We start from the raw sequence: 22,678 nt of genomic DNA on the forward strand, positions 1-22,678 counted from the left end.
CGGGTTTTGGTGGTACTGAAGCAGACAGGTTGTGCCTGATGTGAATGGATGGCTAAGGTGTAACAATGGTTATTTCTGTGTCACTTAGCATTACTACCAATTAACCACATTGCCTGCAGAATCACAACAAGGCCACTAAATGAGTTTACTGTGTTTGACTACCACAGCACACCTCAATTTCTCCATGACACTGACAGAAAATAGCATAATCTCCATCTCTTTTCCCAGCCCTGTGGAATTCATTCCTGATGAGTGTGATCCTTCTCCTGAGTAAGTCAGTCCCAAGCTTACGTAGCAGCAGGAAGCTCCAAAGTGGGACGTGTGAATCCCTCCTCCTGTCCACCACCAGCACACATACCGTAGTCCCTCTGATCTTTACTCATCTGGGACCTTCTGGCTTCTTTCCCAATCATCATAAGCAATCAATTAATTATTTCTTTTTGCTGTTGTCGTTGCAGGGCAACCATTGATGAAGTGGAAACAGATGTGGTGGAGATAGAGGCGAAGCTTGACAAGGTAAGATGGCGCAGCTTAGTGCATTGGTTTGAAGAGGGACTGATGGGTTCCTGCTTAGGAATATAGCCCCACCAGTCTCCTCTAATTAAAGTGAGCTCATCTCAGGCTGTCAGGAAACTAATGTATAATACACTGGGCTTGTCAACAGGACCATGTCTCCCTCTGCTGACAGGTACTTGTCAAGGCTCCTTTGTGACTGCCACTGTAACTTTGTGGAGTTAGGACAAGAGGTCCAGGCTTGGGCTCCTAGAGCTGAATGATGGCCTTCTTGTTCTGCTCCTGGATCTCAGGGGACTGACACTGCTTCTCCTGTTGTGGCAAGTTATTTCAGTGCTCTCTGTTTCCCCTCTCCACCACCTTGCTTGTGATATTAACCTGTGTGGAGTGGGAGCCGTTCCATGTCCACACAGCACAGGCACCACTGTGTCAGCTCGGGGATGTAAGGAGACACTTGCAGGTGAACAAGGGGCAGGATTCAGACTGATGATGGTGGTTGCTGTCTGATGTTCAGCCAGATGATGTGCCACAGCTCTAATCTGACACTTGAAATATCCTCTCAGGTACCACTTTGGACATTTTGCATTTATGCTGGTGATTCTTTACATCCAGTTGGTAGCTTGGATCTAAGTCAAAGGCTTTATGATGGAAGGCGGCTTTTCCACCCCCACTCCTCCTGATGTCTGAGACATCAGCCAAGTTGTTTCTAAATGAGAACAGGGAGAAATGAAGAAGAGGAGCCAGAAGAGCCTTTGGCTTTTTATCTGCGAGATTTCCCAAAGCTAGCAAGGGATAAAACTCCTGCGTCTGATGGAGAAATGGGCTTTGTTGAAGTCACAAGCCCTAGGCAAAACTGTGTCCTATAAAACCTATTTACTACTCAAGCTGCTTGAAATGGTTATCTGCACAAGCTAACTAGTCTCACTGGTGAAAGCTGCAAAGGGATTTAGGTTATCTGTTTTCCTCTATGGAAGAGGGGAAGGCACTAAACACAAAGCATGGGGCAAAACTTGCTCTGATTCTAGCACTATTGCTGTCAGTGCCCCCTGTAGTTAGACAATTTGGTATGCCAGGAACAATCCTGGAGCGGGCAGGGTGGGCTGGAAGTACAAGAGCTGTTCAGGGCTCTCAGCTTTTTATTGTTCACTGCTTTGTTGCAAATTGATTTGAGCTCCTTTGGGTGAGGACTGCATTAAAACAATAGTCTCGTGCAATTTTGGTCTTCCCCGACAGCAGTTATGGGTGATATTCTGGTAGTGCAAAGTGGGTGGACATTCTGTTTGCATGCATCATTTCCCCTGTCTGCTGCGGAGATGACCAGTCATGCAAAGTGCCGGCTCAGTCACTGTCAACAGCGGGCTTATAAGGTCTGGGTCCAGGGCAAGTGAGGCTGGAGTTTGCATCCGAAGAACCACTGAAGTTCAAATTAGTTTCTCTGAGGGTAACTTTGGACAAGATTCAATCATCCCCATTCCTAATAAATCAGCCTTGGATGGCCCAGCTCCTCTCCTGTGTACCAGCTGGGTGGATGCCCAAGGCAGCCTTTCTAGGGCTTGGTGTAAATGTTCTTCAGCGGTGCCCAAATAGCTGGCATGACTAGTTCTTTAAGAGCGGCAAGCTGGCAAGGACTGACTCTGTTTCTCTGTCTTTTACTGTGCCCCTGAGCACTTAGTTTATAAATGATTAGCCTTTTAACACCTGTTTAAAATGGAGGTAAAAGGCAATGTAAATGATTCATCCAAGGGAATACCAGAGATTTGGGCTGTTTCAAAGAGATTTCCTTCGTTCTGTCCTGTGCTCCATCTGTAAAGCCATCCTTGCTCCCCTTGGGAGTTTGCTTGTGCTGAATGGCCCTCAGCTACCAGTAACACAGCCTTGGCCACAAGTGTTTGCACAGAGGTATGCTAGAAACCGCCACGTTGCAGAATAGGCTGGATTTCCTTTCCAGAGGATCTGTCCAAACCCTTAGTGTACGTCTGGGCTCCAGATGTGACAGGAACTGCATCTGTTTGCTTTTCTTCTCTGGGCTTGGATGGGATAGTACAAGTCTGCTAGCATCCGATGCTGTTCTGTCAAATTGTGTGGACAGGAGAGGATGTGAGTGAAAGAGTGAAGACTGTATATACTACGTATACACAGATACACCACGTGTGACTATATATATTTGTACATTCAGATATACTCAGATATATTTTTACAGAACTGCAGACAGAGGCAAGCAAGCTTGTTCTGCAATGCATGCGTATAGATTAGACCCCAAAGCCTTGTGGCTGCATAAATAGAACAAGCACCAAGCCCCAAACCAGCACACCATGCTTCAGTGGGGCTTTGGCATCAAGCCAGACTTGAGAGCTACTCGTTCCCAGCCTGTAGGTGAGGCTGGTTGACAGGCATAGATTTCTAAAGCCATTTTTCATTAGTAAGATTAATATCCCTAAAAGGCTCCTGGATTTTGAGAATGGAAAACTTCAGTTCTAAGTGTTGTTCGTTATCAGCAGCTAAAGTTTTTCACCTAGTTAAAAAGCCTAGAACAGTGATGATTTAAAAAAAACCAAAAACCAACCAACCAAAAAATTTAAAAATTGTGCTCAGTGGCCAGCCATTACTGTTGCAAATCTCTTGGGCCTTTGGTTTATGGATTTATCTTAAGCTGTTTGCCATAACCTTTTACAAGGAGCTTTGGATGCAAGGAGATAGGCTAATGGCCAGGAATTCTGGCTAAGCTAATGCTCCAGTCTTTACAGCCGGTTCCAGGCATGCTAAGGCAGTTTGCTGTAGCTATGAAGTCTGGGAATGTTCCCTGCAGCTGTTAAATTATCAAAAGTTAATAAAGGCTGTCTGGAGATGTATACCTGTGCTGCAGCAAACTAATTCCAAAGTGAGGAAGCCAACCCATTTTACTGCAAGTTCCAGCTAACTTCACTGGTAGCTTCACTATAGCAAGGCTGGTGATGAGAATCGGAGCATGTGTAGCTTGCTTAAAGTTGTTAATGTTTCTCCAAACAAAACTCCTTCCAAGTCCATTAGAAAGACTGTACCAGGTCACAGGCAGTACAGAGATGTATGCTGTAAGCCCTCATAGTGCACCAGCAAAGTTTCCTTGGGCTGCAGAATTGTGGGAATTGATTTATAGTTATCTACAATCTTGGCGATTTAACCTGCGTGTGAGGGAACATAGGTTTTCACTGGCTGCTCACAGCAGACACGGCTCAAGCAGTCCTCGTCAGTTGGTTTAAGGAAAACATGATGCAAAAACATCATGCTGCTGAATGCTGGCTCCCCTTCATTTCAAGGTGGTTACCTTGCAAGAGAAGTCTCCACAAGTATACAGAACAGCCAACTGGGCTCGACAATCCCAAAGAGCAGCATACTGCCAGCAGGGAGATTCTAGACAGCTTATCACTTCTACCCAGCACCAAGGAGTCTTGCCTCTCCCCAGTCAATCTGTGTGATCAGGTTCCTTTTATTGCAGTCCTGATGCCTCAGGACAGACTGAACAGTAGAAACCCACTGGAAAAAATGGGCTACTCTGATTCATCTGTCCTCAGGGGGTAGCCTGGAACTGCTATTCTTAAGTGACAAGTGAAATGTTGACAGCATGACGTACCCTTAGAAGTGCGATTTGCATCCCTGTTTCTGCTACGTGCAGTAAGGGTTGCTAGTGTAGCCACACCAGGAATGTGAATGGCATCCTGTTCTAAAGTCTTGGGCTGTAGTGTTGTGCAGATTAAAACCAGCCTGGCTGCAGTTCAGTTTGATGTGATCAGCTGCCTGTCCGCTCACACCTCTCTCCTTGTGCAGCTGGTAAAGCTATGCAGTGGGATGATTGAAGCAGGCAAAGTCTACATCACCACGAACAAGCACTTTGTCAGCGGAGTCCGGGACTTGTCGCAGCAGTGCAAGAAGGATGAAATGATTTCGGTAAGTCATCCTGAGGGATGGAGCATGGGACACAATGAGGGCTGGGGAGTGTCAAGCTTCCTGATGCTGTAAATGGACCGTACATCCAACACCCTTATACTGTTTAAGTAGCCATTTAGTATGAGATTTTATTTTTGGAGGAATATAGAGACCGTCTGATAATGCAATGCTGAAAGGTCAGAGTGAGATTCATTGTTTGCAGGGAGAACTGGACTTCTCCAGAAGCCACGGTGCTGGCAAGGTTGTTGGAATCTGGGTCAGTAAGCATCAGTTATTTAGGAAACGCGAGTAACCAGCCTACACAAGCGACAAACGACGTGTTGATTTCAGCACTAAACTGGAAAGGACAGGGAGCCTGTGGCTTCAATGTCAGACATTTTTGAAACGCCTTCTTGCCAAATGGCAGAGTGGCTCTTCAGTGGCTTCAATGAGAGTCTCTCTCAGCCATTGAACCCCTGGGAATGAAGGGCAGCTGCTTCTATTCACTGCCAGTTCTCTTTACCTTTTTTTGCAGGAGTGCCTCGATAAATTTGGAGACAGTCTGCAGGAAATGATTAACTATCACATGGTAAGATGCCGCTTCCTCTTGTCTTTTTGTGTGCTGATGGCAACCTCTTTCCCAAGGCACTGATTAGTGGTCTTCTCTGTTTGGTTTACTTGACACTGCGCAAAGGTGGGGTCCATGAAGGGAGTGTCTTTCAGGTTCCAGTCCCTGCACATTGCGTAGCCCAGAGAGCAGCAAAGGGCTGGGAGTTATTGTTGCCTTTTGCAACAATATTGAATTGGATGAGCTGTGAGTCTGTGTACTCACAATGATCGGTCCTGATGCATCGTGAACTCTAGGAAATGGGATTTCCACAGGCTTGCAGAGGAGGTACCACTTAGTGAAAGGGTATGTACTGTTGCAAGGGTGCCTTTTGGCTCATTTCAGATCAGAGATGTACAACAAATATGTAGAAGGGTGAGGTTAAAGATCACTTTGTCAGAGGAAGAGGAGAGCTCACAAAGGTCCCGCACTCCCGATGCCTTGTTCTTCTTTTTGAACAGCACAGGATTTTGTAGTGAGGACAGACAAGGTCCTGAGGAGCTCTGACAGCTCACGACTCTGGCTTGGATGTATAACCTTGTTGCTGCACCTTTGGAATACACTCTGAAGCTTGGCATTCAAATTTGTGACACTAGGACACCGGCAAGGCTGTGAATGGATCAAACCGAAAGGACTGCATTGTTCAGTTGGTGCTGGGAGCAGACTCAGTGAGTCGTGTGCAGCTTTGTGTTTAAGGATAACACAGGATATATTAATGCTACACTGAGATGAAAGGAGAGAAATGCCCAGACAATGGCTATTCCCCTGAGCCGACTGTATCTCACTAACAGAGCCCAAAGAGATAGAATTTGCCCTTTCTCCATCCCAAACATCCAGCCATGGCATCTGTAAACCTCATAGAAGAGGAAGGTGCTTCATGCTTGGTGGCTCCATGCCAGACCCACAATTTTAAGTCTGCAATTCAGTAGAAGCTTAAAGCACAAGTGCTTTAAAGTGAAGGAAGCTTCAGGGTGTCAGCACTGGGCTGACCCACTTTTATACCACGATGTCCCTGTCAAAGTACATTAGGCACGATGTTTGCTTTTGGGATGCAAGTTAACCACGTGCAGCTGGAGAAGAAGCTGCATCAAGTCCATTTAATTATTTAATGAAGAAGGTGGGAAGACTGTTTCCTAGTAAAAAATTACAGGGAAAAGAGGTGCTGCAAACGCAGCTCTCCTAGGACTGTTAGTATTTGGGAACAAACAGCTGTACAGCAACGTTGTTGGTGGGGAGAGAGTGAATAAACCAGTGTGAGCATCAGAGGAAAGGCGTGTTTGTGTCAAAGCAGAGAAAGTCAAACCCTGATTTTCTATGCTGCTCAAATTTCCTCTGAAAATGTAAGACCTTTCTGCCAAGGAGCATATGAACCCCTGAGAAGCTACCCCTTCATTCCAGGGATCACATCCCAGCTGCGCTGATAGGGGCTGGGCTGGGGAGTGCGTGCAGCCCAGCCATGAGGAAGCAGTCCCAGCCAGAAACCTCTAGATGCAGAATGCTGTCTGCAAGCTCCGCTACGCCAGCTGTGCAGCTTCCCCTGGATCCCTGGTCTCTGCCAAAAGTGGCACTTCTGGGATTGCTCTTGCCTCAGCCAACTAATAGGCAGAAGGACCCTTCCCAGAGCTGTCAAATCCCCAGCTGATGTGGTGTAACCCTTCCCAAGCACCGCACCCTGTTCAGGAGGGGTGAGCTCCCCACTACATGTGACTCAGGGGTTGTAAAAGGCAGTATTTCCCTACCACCAGCTGCATGCACAAGGGGAAACGTGCTTAAATCCTCCCTCCCCACAGCCTTTGGAGAGCACCCTCCTCCCTTGGTGCACAGCAGTGTGCGTCTCTCTCCAGGAAATGGCTTCGGAATGACTGCTGGATCTTGAGCCCTCTCCGACGGCTGTTCAATTAGCTGAGTTATTTTTAGTGCCTTCTGTTGTCTCCTTTGTGTGTGCCTGTGCGTGTGTGTGTATGTGTATCTTGGCTCATCCATGTCGGACGATCTCAGCTATAAAACAGTTGTCAATGCTTACTCTAGGAATGTGGCCAGGACAGTATGTACAACTGGAACAAGTTAAAAAGAAGGGAAAATAGCACCAAAAAATCGGTTGGAAAAGCTTGTTCTATAATTTTATTGCTAGAGCATGGGGCCCAGAGACGTCCTGATTCTAGTTCAGCAAGATCCAAGCATAAAACCTGCTTGAATGTAGAAGATGAACACACTGAGCTCCAGAACATTCCCACCTTCCTTTTAATGCACAAGGAGGAAAAAACATAAAAGCAACCTTAGAGGACAGATGACAAGAGAGCTGAGTTCAAAAGAGCTGGAGTCAGTGTCCTCTGCCTTTTTTTGTGCTCTTAGCCACATGCATTTGGGCTAATGCCTTACTCATGTCAACGCATGCATAGAAGTTAGGAACCTCAATACCTTCATGGATCTGGACTATTGTACATTTATGTCTCAGCTTCCATATCTGCAAAAAGCATTTCAAGTGCTTTCCTGTCTCTGAAGGGCTATTGGGAGGACACACAGACTAACGACTAACAGAAGCTCTGCTAATTCATGCCAAGTAAATACCAGGATTGTCAGAAAGATTAATCAACACCTTGGGTAATATAATTTTTGCCCAAGTTGTAGAAAGGGATGAAACCAAGGAAGAGTAGACAGCAGGAAGAGGGTAGGTTTAATACTGAGACTAAAGGTGCTGGGATTCAAATTCTGTTCAGCCACACAGACTTCTAGGAGGTTACACTGACATAACTGGAAACAGTGTTGGGCCCCTGTCTGATAATGAAATTTGAGTAAGATGGACTGTGAGAGAGCGGCACTGCTCCATGGGGAACAGTGTCTGTGGAGGATTTCAACCACAGTCAACAGACTGCTTAGCAAACAGTGCAGGGAGCAATTCTGCGTTGTCCCTTCCCCATTCAGATCTGTGTGTCTTGCTTTGGCTTGGTGAGAGAAAGCAAAGCAACCAAATTGTAAAGCTGTTTGACCCTTGCAGAACCAAGTGCAGCAGTGCAGAAAGCACTCACACCTTCTGGGTTAGTTCCCAGTTAGGAGACTGGCTTCGCTCGGGAATTGCTTTAGTCTAAGCAGTTTCCTGACCTCTTCCAGCCAGCACAGACTAGCCGTACCACAGAGAGAGGCAGTCCTGCCACTTCTCTTGCCTTCTCTCCCTTATTAACTTTCTCCAGCACCTTTGTCATCCCTCCCTAGTGCTGGTTCAGGGGGTCACACAGCTGCAGAGGGCACTGGTCTGTGTCCAAACTAGCCGGGTTTTTAGCTGGTTAAAGCCATTTCACAGTGCAACCACACAAACACAGCGAACTCTTGACTGCAGTGCTAGCCTGTGCTGGCTGAAAAGGTTCATGAAGCTATGGTCCAGGGCTTCCCTGAACTGTGCCTCTGGAGGTGACTGCCTCTCTCCATTAAGTATTTAAGAAGTTTGGGCTCCTGGCTTTGGCTGGTCGTGCTGACTGCCTAACATGGCTTGCTTGGGCAGCTGTTTTACCAGGGATGGCTTTGTAGGGGAGGCAGGAAAGGTTAGATGGCTCAGACAAACTGATGTAGGTAATGATGATTAAGTAAGAGGTCAAGGAACTAATGTCTCTATCTGGTTGCGTTTGATTTGACTAGTGAGCTGGAGAATGGCACTGCCCTAGCAGCCCCAGAGGACATGTTTCTGTAACATGCCAGCTACTGAGATGGGAGGCTGATTTTGCTTGCTGCTCTAGGGAAAATGGCCTTCCAACTTGGTAATTTTCTTGGGCAATTGGCTTCCTAGGATGTTCTGTTCAGAAACATATGCTTAGTGGCTTGAAAAAGAGCTTCCTACTGATGTTACAGTGCTGACCTCTTGAGGCATCACTGCAGATGTTGGTAGCAGCATCAGCAGAAAAGCCAAAGGACCTGCTGGCTGCCATGTCACCTGGGAGTCAGATTCAAGGCAGGATGCTGTGCATGTATTTCTCTTGGTGGCTGTACTGTGTCTGGATGAATATTGCATTTTGCTTTAGGGGGCTGTCATTTCCCTCTCCTAAGAATCATGGCAGTGTGTAGGTCTGCTGAATTCCTGTACTCATCTTTTCAGCAATTCAGTGGTCTGATTCTCAGTTGTACTAACGCTACATTACATATCTAAGGGAATAAGGGTCCCCAGCCTCAGGCATCCTAGACCCAAAATTTCAGTTCGTGCAGGAGGAAAATACCTGATGAGGAATGACTGTGACTCTTCCCCATGTTCAAAAAGCAAAATGCCCCACCTTTCCCTATTGACTCTAGGAGTCCTGCAGTTGTTAGTTGTCCTAAGGATTTAAAAGCATCAGCTATTACCTCCAGTACTTGTAAAAGTACGGTGTTTAGGGTAATTGGCTCTTTTCCAAACACAAGCAGGGCAGAGGTGCAGGGTCTCAGAGCTATTTAGTTCTCCAAGTACCACTGGACTCGGTGAAACTGAGGCACTTGGACACCTTTGCAGTATTAGCTTGCGCTTCCTACCCCCGAGTGAAAATAAAATCTTACTGCTGAAAAATTCCTTGTACCTGAGATCCTGAGGGAGTGATGGATCTTCCCTCACTGTGTAAACACTTCGGTATCCCAGAGCACTTCCTTCCAATAAATGATATGGTCTGTCCTTTTTTTTTTACTGTTCTGTTCTATCACTCCACAACCTGCCAGGAGCCTTTGCCTCAACACAGAATGAACTGACATTCTGCAGAAACTCCCCTGCCCATTCTCTGGCAAGTGCAGTCTTTGCAGCATGGGGCACAGCTGAACTCTCTGAAGGATGCTGTATCACATCGCCTCATCAGGCGAGCTTCCATGCGCTGGTTAGAGGTGCATGATCCATGACAGGGAACAAGTTTCCAGCTACCTCTGTGAGACCTCTGAGCAGCGGGTGGCAGACAGGGATGCCAGAGCCTTGCAGCAACCTTCCTGCGCAGCTCGCCAGAGTGAACCATTTCTTTTCGCATGAGCCTGAGTGGCACGAACTGGAATTTTGCTCGAGGGCCTGAAGTCTCCCCTGTGACCCCTCCTCCTCACTGCATACCGCACTGGAGCGAATAAATTTTGACTGTGGCTTGCCAAGCTCTTCTGTACTGGAAATGCTCCTTGCTTGTCTGCAGACAGATGCTGTGCTGTCAGCTCCAAAACCTGTTTGTTTGCTTGCCTCCTTCCTTCCTCCTTATCACCCTCCCTAAAACACAAAACAGGTTGAAAAGCATAGTAATCTGCCAGACCATTCTATGTGAGAAAACATCCTTTCCCTCTTTTTACAGAATCTGATGAATGTAATTAAGTACAGGAGTGTAACAAGGTATCCCCACAGGTAAAGGAGCATAAAGTTGCCATCAGTTCTAGAGTGGTAGCTGATAATTATGGGTATTGGATTTACACTATGAGGCTAGGCAGTGGAAGTGGAATTTGGAATTACAGCAGTGCAGAAGCTCGCATGTTTTTTTCACCCCATTGCCAAAGACTGTTAAACCCTAGACTTGAAGTGGATTTTGTTCCCCCAAAACTTCTGATTTGATCAGAGTTCCCTGTGCTGCTTTTAGATGCAGTTCTTTCTAGTGCAGTCACGTACCTAATCAGCACTTGTGAAGACAGGGTAATCCTCTCCATAGACTTTTAAAGCAGACACGACTGGCTATGCTCCATGCCAACCTCTTGGTGCTGACTAGCTGTCCAGATTAAGAGTTGTACAACTTACAGATAGTTCAAAACTGTCAGCATCCACTTCCAAGGAACTAGGGAAGGGGAGGCTCCAGGTTATACAAGGGCAAGAGGCAGTGAATGTGAGGATGCAATAATCCCTGGCTCTATCAAAGAATGGGAGGCAGTTTTCCCACCAGCCTATTGCCCCACACATGCCTTGGAAGGAAATACCAGGATCTGCGGCACAACCTTGTCACATTTACACATCAAGGCTCTTTCCCATGCAGTTCCCTCTCTCTGTGTGATGACAAAGACAGGAAAAGCGAAAGGATGCAAGTGAAAGTGCTGTTGTGATAGGATTACTCTGGCTGAGCCCCTTAAGTGCATTTTCAGCAGCACCAGGTATTTTCCAGCTCAGAAGATGTAACATTAACATTGCTCTCATCAGTACTACTCCAGACAGCACTGTGTTGAGCTTCATTAAGTCCTAAGCTTTCCTGTCTGCCATAAATCACTGCAGCTACGTCACAGGAATCCTCCAGCAGGAGCAGTAGCAGCTTGCAGGGGAGATTTAGCTATGCTGAGCGAGCCGGGAAGCATTTCCTGCTGAAGCATTGCCTGCTGACAAGAAGAAAAGCCACCCAGGCTGTGATGAGTCAGTGAGGCAGATGGCAGATGTCATGGGTGGAGGGTAGTGGTGGAGTTCAGAGGGAGGGAAGAAGGAAGTGAAAGTGGAGGGTGCTTCCAAGCTGCCTATTCTCCACAGGGTTGGGTGGACCACCTGCATTTTCTGACAGCACTTGGGAAGGGTCCAGGTGCATCAAGCTACCACAGTCAGGGATATCATTTGTGGATGCAGGATTACCATCTGACAGGGGAGATGCTTTCTGTCATCTCATGGCTTCACAGTTTTTGCCATTGTGTCCTAGTGCAATGGCATTACACTAGTCTAAAAGACTTTACTGAGCTGCTGCCCTTGAAGTTTGATACCAGTCTAGCAGTTAACACGAGCTCAGTGCTGCATTCTGAGTTTCAGAAAGACTAGGTTTTTTTCAGTTTCTAGAATATCTTAGGACGTCCGCTTTCTAGTTAGGGGAGAGAAGGAGCTTCAGTAATATGTAAGGGGCAGGAACAAATGTCCTTTGACCTAAGCACAAACTGGAAGTCTTGAGCTTTTTGTGAGAGAGACTCAACTTCAGCCTGGTTCAGAAGTTAGGCTTAGGCTGTGTTGACATCCGACATGTGTAATAGAAGTAGTGTAGTCAGCTTGTTTTCCAGAGCACAAATCCTCAAGTGAGCTATATTACAAAGGCATCACAGATGGAATGCTGTTCATGGGTGGCATTTATCTGGTGGGCCATCACTCAAGAGATGTAGGACCAAATCATATAGCCAGACAGGAATAGAAGTCATTTAAGCATCCCCTGCCAAACAAAGGATGCTTGAATTCTGCCTGGCCCCCCTGCCCCTTAGGTTACTATATTCAGCTGCTAGAAGCTGCAATGAAAGAGAAGTAAACTGTAGGAATATGAAATCAGGGAAAATGTACGGTATGCTGTCATTGTTGAGTTTTATTTTGTTATTTGAGCAGCTGCAGTGGTATTTACATGCTCTTTCCAAAGCTCTGTGAGGCACACCCTGACCTCAGCTTGGATAGACATGCCATAGAACAAAAAAGCACCCAGGTCTTGGAAAACCTCTTTGCAACTCTGCAGCAGGACAGGGAGTTGAAGAGAAGAGGAAAAGGTGGAGAGACCTTCCAAAGCCACTGCAGTCCTAACGGTGCCCTGTTTGATCAGCACAAGGGGCTTATCGGCAGAATGGGCCATCTTTGGGGAGCAGGGTGTCTGATAGGAAGACTGACGTAAGGATTGTGGATGATCACCTTCTGCAGGCTGGGGAACGTGGTCACTTTTGTTCCCCAGCAGATGCTCAGAGATAGCCAACAGAATCGCATCTGGGCAGCCCTGTAGCCGACCGGCCGGCCTGGCTGTAGTTGCCTTCCTCTCTCACAGACAGACTGCAGTGCCCCCGGTTTGGGAGACTGCCGCGGGACAGGGTTCCCGAGACCAATAAAAGGATCAGGCTCTGATTCCCAGGCCACCAGACAACCAACCCTCATTTAAATGCAACATAAACCAGTCCCCAGACTGTTTCTGGGGACGTTGGTGAGAAGGAGGCCCCCAGAGTGGCCACGGGAGAGAGACGCGCAGAGAAGTGACTCATCCAGCCCACGACTGCCGTGGCTGGGGTGGTGAACTGGCGGAGCTGGGGAAGGGAGAGCTGCCTTTGTCCACATGTCAGGCAGCTGCAGGGGAAGTTCCACACCCTCCATCTCATCAGCTGGGGCCAGTTATTGCAGGAGAATGGCTGATTCTCTTAGTAACCTTGGTCTCGTCTGGGGCTATGGCTCTCAGTGCACTAATAGACCTTAATGGCTCTGACCAGCTTCACCTGAGGCCTCCACCCACACCCTCCACCCATGGGCCCAGGGACTCCATTTAAGCTCTGCCTGGGGTCTTTAGTCTTAGTTTGAGCTGTGCTGTAGGAGTACAGGTCTGCAGCTCAGCTACAGCCATACCCAGCTATGGACCCTGGTGATCTCAACTTCCAGGCTGATTTTTCTAGCTTGATGCTGGACCTGCCTTGTCACCATGGATCTGCCTGGCAATCTCTGGGTCTGACTCTGATACGTGGACTGACATCCCAGCTTGGCCTTGGACCTGCCTCATCACCACAAACTTACCTGATGATCTGGGTTCTGGGTTGAATCTGGCCACCATCTCTGGACCTGCCCTGCTTTCTTGGTGTGGTGGTGTGGAGCCTTGGCTGGTGAGGCCCCTGCTCTGTTAGCTGCGTTACAGCTCCTGGTCCAATGGCTTCTGCTGCTCCTTGACAAATTCCCACCACAAATGCCATTGCCTACCTTTAGTCTCTACTCAAGCACTATTCCCATGTGCAGCTGCGATGTCCTACTTCTGAACTTCATGCATGTAAGTGCTGAGAGAAGCAGTCTACAGCCAGGCAATCTCACTTCTTTTTTGCTTCTGCTTTGCTTTGGAGCCTGGTGGGATCACCTCTTCTCTTGTAAGCTCTGCAAGGAGTCATGTGGGAGTCCTGTAGCAGTGGCATCCCTTTGGATCTCGGATGACCTCTATCTTGATTTTCAGGCTTGCAGTTCCAGGAATAACATCCTGCGCCACTGAACTTGCATTCATTTCTTGGGGGTGTGAAATTCCTAAGCCCCCTGTCAAACACAGGTTTGGATTTATCCCATTTCCTTAGAAGCCCATGCTGGGAAGGTGGAATGTAGGATCTAGCCTTTTGCTGCTGTTGAGGGAGAGCTGTGTTAACTCCCTTCTTTCGTGCTGACCCTCCTCAGGCACAGATGTGTGTGAGTCATAGGCTGGACTTCTCATGTCTTGGTGGAAGCTAAGAGAGAGGGTGGGGTGGTATTTGGCCTGGAAAATCTTAAAACAAATTATTTGTTCCAAGTATTTCTGGGAAAGGAGAAAAAGCCAAGGGATGGTTTTATGTTTGAAACTGTAGCTCTTAAAACTCTATTTATTTTGCATTGAAAATTGAATGGAGGACCCACTTGAAAAAATTCCCCTGATGATCTTGCCTGGCAAAATTAATGAAGAAGCAATAAAAGTAATGCTGGTATCATAGGATGCTTCTCAGCAGAGGTGCTGCTGGCAGGCAAGGTATATTCATTACCTGGTATCCCCTCACAAACCACTTGGCAAACCACTGTATGAATCAGTGCAGACTGGAAGGAAGGGCACCATCACGGTGGTGTGGGGCTCAGTGCGTGAATAACAGGAGCAGGGGAGAGGAGTATTGACAGAGCAGCAGATGGATATATATGGCCTGTCTTCCTCGTGTGTGCAGTTCTCCTGTTCTAATACAGATATATTTAAATTAAAATTCCACATAGAAGTGTCCCTGTACCACAGGCATAGGAATACTGCTTACGTGGTCACCATGAGTTCAATTCTCTCTCAGTAAACAGGAAGGAGCAGTTTTATGAGCTCTGGTTTTTAAACCTGGAATGAATCCTTAGTTAATTCTTCTTCCTAGGCAGCCTGAGGACAAGCCCGTGCTGTGGCAGGAGAAGAGCATTGCACATAGGCCTGGAAGCACCCTGCTGGGAGAGTGCCTACCTGTTACAGGCAGAGACCTTCTTTAAATGCTTCACTTGTGCTGTTCAAAGCATCTGTCCTTTTTCCAGCCAGACACACTGGTGTGCAGAGCCTTTCTGACTACCGCAGAAGGGCGAGGGCAGTATCCTACTTCCAGGGTTATCTGCCTGGCTTGGGACCTTGCTTGGTTTGTCCTGCGTACTGAGTGCTCAGCAGACTTTTTGCTTGCTTCTTTCAATGCAGTACCCTAGGGCACCAGCTAGGAGCTGATTTTTCCAGGCAGGAATAGTAAGGTGGATGTAGTGTTCCACACTAGCACTGCCTAGTGTGGTATCTGCTTGTCATCACACAGCAGGGAACAGCCTGCATTTCTGTGAAGCCCTTCAGTCGCACTGGTTCCCATCCGTATCGTAGCTTTGTGTAGCCCAGATTTGCTATGTATCAAGCTGAGGAAGCCCTGTTCATTAGCTGTGTGGTTTGATTTTTATGTACCCTGGAATGTCCCAGGGTACTTGTCTGCAGTCCTGAGGACGACATAAGAGTGTCCCTTCCTTTCCCTGATCCTAAGCAAATGTGTCATCTTGGTGGAAACCAATGATGGAAACTTTCCAGATGTAGGTGCAGGTGGGAACCAGATGGCTTTCCTGCTGCTTCCCTATCCCTGCATGGTATCATGAGTGGAGGGAAGCATTGTCAATGCCCAAACATCACTTGGGGAAGCTGCTCCATGGGAAAAGTTGCAGGCCAATGCGTCTTGGAATGCCGTTGGAGAGAGCGAATGGATGCCAAGAGCAGTAAATAATTTACATTGGTAAAAACACAAAGCTGGGTGGTCTTGGGGTTTTCTTTCTTTCCCCCTTGCTTTGCATCTGTTCATATTTAGAGGCCGCTCATGGCTGTTTATACTCAGCTAGTCCTGGCATGTTCCTTGCTTTGTCCTTGGCTGCAGCAATACACATAATGAATGTGTTTGAGGCTCTGCAGCCAATGCTGCTGCTTCTATGCGGAGTGCTTTGCATTCTGTTTGGAGTACTACACCTGTGTAGTGTCAAAAGCATGGCTTGCTTATCTCCTAGTTGGAGATGTTGGGTAGGGAGGACATCTGTGTCTGTTTGAGTTTGTTGGCACTGGAAGGAAGGGTCAGGAATGAACCAGAGTGGTTTTGCTAGTAGATTACTACAGGGCATGAGAAGGTTAAAGCTTGTGACCACCTCAGAGTGTGTCACATGTCAGATCTCTGCAATGCCTGCCGAGATCTTAGTGGTGTAGACAAAGTACTGCTCAGGCTGGGAATGTGGATCATGCATTTAGTTTTGTTCTTGTATCTCACTATCCTCTCTTTTTAATTGGTCATTAATTAAATCAATCTTCCCCAAGTCAAGTCTGTTTTGCCTGTGATCGTAACTGGTGAGTGATCTCCCTGTACTTATCTCAACCCATGAACTTTTTCATCTTATTTTCTCCTCTTGTCTTGCTGAGGAGGGGTAGTGAGAGAGTGGCTTGGTGGGCATCTGGCAGTCAGACGAGGTTAACTCACCACCTCCTCACAAAAAGCTGCTGCTTTAGGCAATGCCGGCTCTTTTTCACTGTAAATGGTCTGATATAAGATGACTGTTCCTCCCTCTTCGAAAAAGCCAGGAGACCCAGAGGTGCTCACCACTTCTGGGTCTGACTTGAACTGTGCAGTGAAGCAGAGAAGGTGGCCAGAAAAGGAGAGGAGAGATGGTGGGTGGAGTATCAAGGGAAGCTGCCCAAAAAACTCCCACTGGAAATCGAAGCTTGCCACAAAGAGGAAGGGGGAGGAAAAAGCAAACTGGAAAAAGCTGTTTGTTTTAATCTGAAGGGCTTCATACAGTCTGCTTGCTGAGAGAAGGTGCCTTGATGAAGTCCTGCGTCAGCCTCACGCTCCCTGGTTGAGAACAGTCCCTCACACTGTGGGCTCAGGCAGCCTCCCCTGAAAGGGCTTTGGTCATTTCAGGAGAGAAAGCAAGGCCAAATGCTGGATTGGGAAATGCTCCTCCTGGTGACTCTGTCCTCAGGAAGACAGACACAGCTGCCATTGTGTGTTCCAGGACCCCTCTGGGTTAAGTTGGCTGCTCGGGACACAGTGTTGGAGCAAATAAGCCAGGGTTACTCATGCCAAACAGCTGTAATCATGCCAGATCCCAGCACTGTGATGTTTCAGGGTATCATTAAGTTTTGGTCCAGTGCCCAGGCCTTGTGTTCCTGATGGTGGAATGAAATGGGGACCCTGTCCATTCTTTGTGGGCCATTCTTGCTAGCTGCAGCATGGCAAACGGCTTTTCTCTGTAACCCCGGGACGATGTGTACTTCCTGCTGCAGTTGCTATGCGGTCTGGGAGCCTCTGCCCATCTGGTCCCAATCAGCCAAAATGCTGTGTCATCCCAATGCATGTCTGAAATACGGAGTTATTTGTAATCGTGCCTGTTAGAGATGGATGGGAGGGAGCTGAGCAGATGCTACGGTTCGGCATCTAGCAGAGGGTGGGGGGAGAACATTTCTTAAAGGAAGATGAGAGGGCTGGAGATGAGATGGGCAGAGGGTGTAGAGTAATGGGCTTGGGACCATTTTTTTGTGAGGGACAGACAGAAGAGTAAAACTTAAAAGACTTGTAGGAACTAAGTCTCTTTATATCGTATGCTTGGACCTCTCACCCATGTTCATTAGCGTGTGGCTGGCTGTGATGTACCTTCAGCCATTGTTCCTGTCTCCTTCCCTAAGTGGTGTAGTGTTGAGGTGACAGTGCCCTCCTCTGGCAAAATGAGAAATTCGAGGCTTGGGAGAGATAGTTCAAAGTGGGGACTAGGAAGGCAACTGCTCCTACAAACACTCCTCTTATGAAGGTATGTTGGTGGCATAGGTCTCTGAGATATTCAGAGCCCTGGCAGAGGCTGTGGAACCTGCGGTGCAGGAATTCTGCACTTGTAAGGGAGTGCTGCAGCTACAGAAAAAAGTTATTATCCATTATGACAGCCATCAGGTATTGGACACCACTAAGCCCTGGAGTAATGCTGAGTCCGTCACATTGAAGGTCCTAGAGAGCATTCATGGATTTTCTGACTCCTCAATGTTTCCATGTTTCAAAAATATTTGATATTCTTTTCCCTCTCTCTTCTTTCAGATCCTGTTTGACCAGGCTCAGAGGTCAGTTCGGCAGCAGCTGCACAATTTTGTGAAAGAGTGAGTACTTGTCTTATCAGTTTGGTCTTCAGATTCTTGAACTTCCATTGCACCTGTCCTTTGTGCACTGGAAACAGAACTACAACCTCCACACAACTACTGAAGGCTCTGCTTGGAGCAGAAGAGATGCTGAAGGGCAAAGGAAAGGATCTGGTTTGTGAGATGGCTATTGCTGTCATCTTGCTACACTATCATTTGGTTGCTCTGTTGTCAACCAGATGTCTTCATCCTGTTCCCAGCTCATAGCTAAAGCTAAAGACAAGTAGCATATTTCCAGATCAGAGCATCATCCCGAAGTCTGGCAAAAGTTCATCTGCAGAGCCCATCTTTGCTGCTTCTCACTGATCCTCTAGGTTAAACGCATTCCAGAGTTCAGATCCCTGCAGAGCAGGGCCAGCTCTACATCTCATGTTATCTTATGTTCAGTGCAGGGTTTCATTAGTGGTTTAAACTAGTGCATGCTTGCAGAAGGGAGGAACTTTGCTGCCAAATGACTTTGGGGTCCAGCAGAATCATTGTTTTCTTAGCTCCCCAAGCATCATGCTTAGTCACTCAAAATTACAGCAGCCCTGCTCTTCTGGAGTAACCTGAGCATCTGTCTGGAAGATGAAACAGACAGGAGGCCCCTTCTTGTGTGGAGGGAGCAGCTAATCATCACTGTGCCTTCAGCTTGGAGCTTGACCACTGAGTTCTTTGCTAATGGAAAGCAAGTTTACAATGCCCTGGTGTGAGCAATGCAGAATATTGCATATTAAGGATGTTGACTTGCACATGGCAGGCCTGAGGTGCAGAAGAACTGGGCCGAGGAAGTTAATTGAATGGGACAGTCTGTACCTTTGATCAAGTCTCTCAGCAGGCTGTCCCTGCCATTGCTGCATTAACGTGTTTCCTCCGGGTACCTCTTTTCCCCAGGGCAGGCACCTGGTGCAGCACTGGCTCCCGAGTCAGCTGAATGTAGGTCAGAGAGGGAACCGAGGCCTTCAGCTAAGCAGGACTGGTTGCCATGAGAACTGGTAATTGTGAATCCCTCAGCAGCTGTGTGGTTTGATAGACGGAGGGGGTCCCTAGCTGACCCCCCCATTCCTCATCCCCATCTTCTTGCCTAGCACTCACCCTACCTCTGCTTTCTCTATAATCATTTCTCTGATGAGCTCAGGTTTAATCTGCTTAAGGCTGGCAGTCAGAAGGGGGAATTTCACCTTCATTTTGGGTCTGTCATCCTTTCAGCATCTTTGCAACTTACTGTTTTTTTTTTTTTTTTTTTACATTCGTACTGCTCAACCTCTGCAGGCCCTGGTGCATTGATCTTTGCATTGCTCCTGCCCTTGGTTGGAAAATAATTTCTATGCTTGGGACCATTTTGAATAATCCAACTAGGGCCAATCTGCAACTTCCTGGCTGACGATGGGAGCAAAGGAACAATGGGAAGTGTGCCCTTGCATGGTGATTCATACGTATCTGAAAGGGCAATATTGTACCCTCTAACCTGCCCTCCCTGTCCCCAAGCCCTGAAGGTCTTTGCCTTATTTACGTGGTACACACAGGAGAGGTCAGCTTGCCCTGCCCATGCTGTCAGTAGCCAAATGCTCTGTGACTGCCTTAGCATGTTACCAAGCCACAGATCTTGCTGAGTAGGAGGGTTTTATTAGCTAAATCTTAAGGTAGCAGTCATGCTGCTGCAGCCTGAATTAGAGCTAGCTGAGAATTTCCAGCAGTATCACACGCCTCCAAACTCCTGCGCCTTTCCACTGGGGATATGCACAGACGAGGAAGCTGGATCAAAAGTTATGTAAAATCCCCACAGCCCTTTCCTGCAAGTGACCTAAAAATGCAAAGGACGTCCCTGTTATTTTCCTGTGAATGGAGCTGATGGCCATGTAACTCAGCAGCCCTGAGCATTGGGGGCAATGTGAAAAAGCAACAACCACCAGAACAGTAATCCAATCACCTCTGTTTTCACTTATCCTTACTGTACTGGCCCATGGTAGAGTCGCTTGGCCAGAGGCTGATCCATACATAAGTATATGCTACTTCAAACAACTTGCCACAGGGCAGAGTTCAGCATTTACTGTCATGTTCAACAGAGGCTCTTCGTCTTCCCTAGGGCAAAGAATAAGTGGATGCTACCTATTTACTAACAGTTTTTAAGTACTTTAAGTTATAACAATTTATACTTGAGGTAAACAGAGCTCCCCTGGACAGAAAATAAGTGTTTGTGTTACAGCTGTAAATCAGCATTGCTGCTTTTAACTCCTGAGGAACCAGGGCCACTTGTAAGAGCTGATCTTCAGGAATTGCTGTCCTCACTTCTTTGTGGTCATGCAACTCAAATCAAATCCTGCCTGAATGGTACCTGCTGTTTAATTAAGAAAACAACCGAACAAACTAAAAAAACCTGTCTGTTGCTATGCCTTTATAGCCTCCGCCCTGCCCTTGCAAAGGAGACCCCTGATCCCATGTGAGGTCTCTAGGCGTAAATAAAATTGTGGATTGTGTACTTCCGAATGCAAATGTTAATAAATGTGACTATTATAAAAGGGGAAAAGAGTAGTCAAATGTCTGGATTTTACAGTCAGACAAGACAGAATCAGCTAGAGATGCACATGAATGGCCTGACTGCCCTAGTTGAATGCCCTGTCCTGAATTGGAAAAGTAGCTGGTTTTACTCCTTTCACAAGGTGAAATATGAAGCACGTGTTTTCACAGGTAGGTTCTGAAATGTTCTGCTCACCACTCATTCTGAGGGCAATTGTGGACTGTCTTTAGGGCTGGATGCCATCTGGTGTGGCTTTCTGGATGCTGTCCTTGGAGAATTTCCTTAAGGCTTTGAAGGCAGTGTGTAAGGTCCAGTATCTTTCCTTGCCAACTGTTTCTAAAGGAAGACTGGCTAGAGTTAATCTGGAGTCAGTCCAGCTGGACACAGTGGAGCTTGGTGGGGTGGGTTAGGATCCCAATGGCATCTGGAGCAGGATCTCTGAGAGATCAGTGTACCTGGTTGCACTTCCCCCTGCTCTGCTGGTATGAGCAATATTCTGGCTGCTTTGTAGCAATGATTCTCACCATCTCATTTTCTTTGGGTTCCAGTGACGTCCGGAAGTTCAAGGAAACCAAGAAGCAGTTTGACAAGGTGCGAGAGGACATGGAGATTTCACTGGTGAAGAATGCCCAGGCACCTCGGCACAAGCCCCATGAAGTGGAGGAGGCAACAGGCACCTTGACCATAACCAGAAAATGTTTCCGGCATCTGGCCCTAGACTATGTGTTGCAGGTTGGTGTCTGTGCCCCCAGCTCTGACTGCATTTCCCAGTACAGAGCAAGACATCACAGGCAAATTGCTAAATAATCTACTGTAGGGAATGAAGAAGTTGAGGAATGAGAGAGGGCAAGTAGGGTCTTAGAATTGGGTTCAAAAGGGTACTGGATTACTAATCCATTGGACATTTTGTCCTCTGCCCCCTGAGGCAGGGAGTCCTTAGGACTGGTGTGTGATGGAGCATGAAACCACCGAGGTTTGCTCTACTTTCAGGCACTAGTGTAGTTGTACCACCATGAACCCAGGCATGGCTTTGCAAAGCCCTGTACTGCCGTAGGTGCCAGGGTCCTTTGAGCTGCCTTTTGGCATAATCCAACCTGTCTATGTGAAAGAGTAGGCTGTGCTGGGATCAGAGGACCTTCACTGGTGGGGCTGTGAGTTCTGTAGCTGATCGCATCTGCTTGAAATAGTCACAGGATGGCAGTATAAGTGGTGTAAGAGAGGGGAAGCTCTTCCCCAAATCCTTAGCTGCTTTGATCTTTATAACTCTCCAGAGAGTCTGGCAAAACAGTGTCATGAAACTACTGAAAGTGAGGGACTGAACACAACGCTGTCAAGTATTCTCTGCAAATCATTGTCTGCTTCTACATGTAGAACATGTCCTTAAGGGCAAATGTCTGGATCTGTGTGCACATGTAAACATCTGTGTGTGCATACTTGTGTTCATGCCTAAAACTCCAGATGGATATGTGTGCATGCGCAAATATGCATCTGGATGTATGTATGTGTGTCCATATATGTATGTGCATGGTGCATACCTGTGTATGTTTTAACAGTGGAAATTCCAGTTGAATATAAGGCAAAAAAGTTTTCAGAGTTATGCAGCACTGGAACAGGGACCCAAAGAGATTCACGGTCAACATGACCAGGCTCTGAGCAACTTCATCTAACTTTGAAGTTAGTCTTGCTTTGCCCAGGCAATTGGACAGATAACTTCTGGAGGTCCCTTCCAACCTGTATTATGCTATATGTCTGTGTGGGAATGTGTGTTAACCTATGTTTATGCCTTTGCATGGCACTGACATGACTCTTCATGCCTGTGACATGTTCTCCTTCCTAAAAATGCTACAGTATACCTGAGAAGGGAAATCTTAATCATTTTTTCAGAAGAGGAATTAAACATGCTGCCTTAGACTGAATTTCTCTTCCCAGTGGGAGATTTCCTGCAGGAACACTCACTTACTGCACCCAGAATGGTCAAGGATTTTTCTTTGAATGGTTCATAGGCTGCATGCCAAGTCTGTCCTTTCAGGCAGTGGGTATATTACGCAGACAAATTCAGTGTTAATATTGATCCATGTGTGTCTCCACTAGCTGTCACTCCTGTAGCACCGAACTAAGACCATC

At 47.2% G+C, this 22,678-nt stretch overlaps 1 protein-coding gene across 1 annotated transcript; it reads left to right on the forward strand.

Moving 5' to 3' along the window:
• Nucleotides 1-419: 419 nt before the first annotated feature.
• Nucleotides 420-21,324, forward strand: LOC104081022 (arf-GAP with coiled-coil, ANK repeat and PH domain-containing protein 3-like; the record flags this gene model as incomplete). Its single annotated transcript, XM_009583605.1, has 5 exons — nucleotides 420-516; nucleotides 4,315-4,434; nucleotides 4,949-5,002; nucleotides 17,960-18,018; nucleotides 21,103-21,324. Coding segments are annotated over 5 exons (552 nt in total), but the record flags the coding sequence as incomplete, so codon positions are not given.
• Between the last annotated feature and the right edge of the window lie 1,354 nt (nucleotides 21,325-22,678).

This window comes from Fulmarus glacialis, unplaced genomic scaffold (assembly GCF_000690835.1).
Source record: "Fulmarus glacialis isolate BGI_N327 unplaced genomic scaffold, ASM69083v1 scaffold5438, whole genome shotgun sequence".
In the NCBI taxonomy this organism is placed as follows: domain Eukaryota; kingdom Metazoa; phylum Chordata; class Aves; order Procellariiformes; family Procellariidae; genus Fulmarus; species Fulmarus glacialis.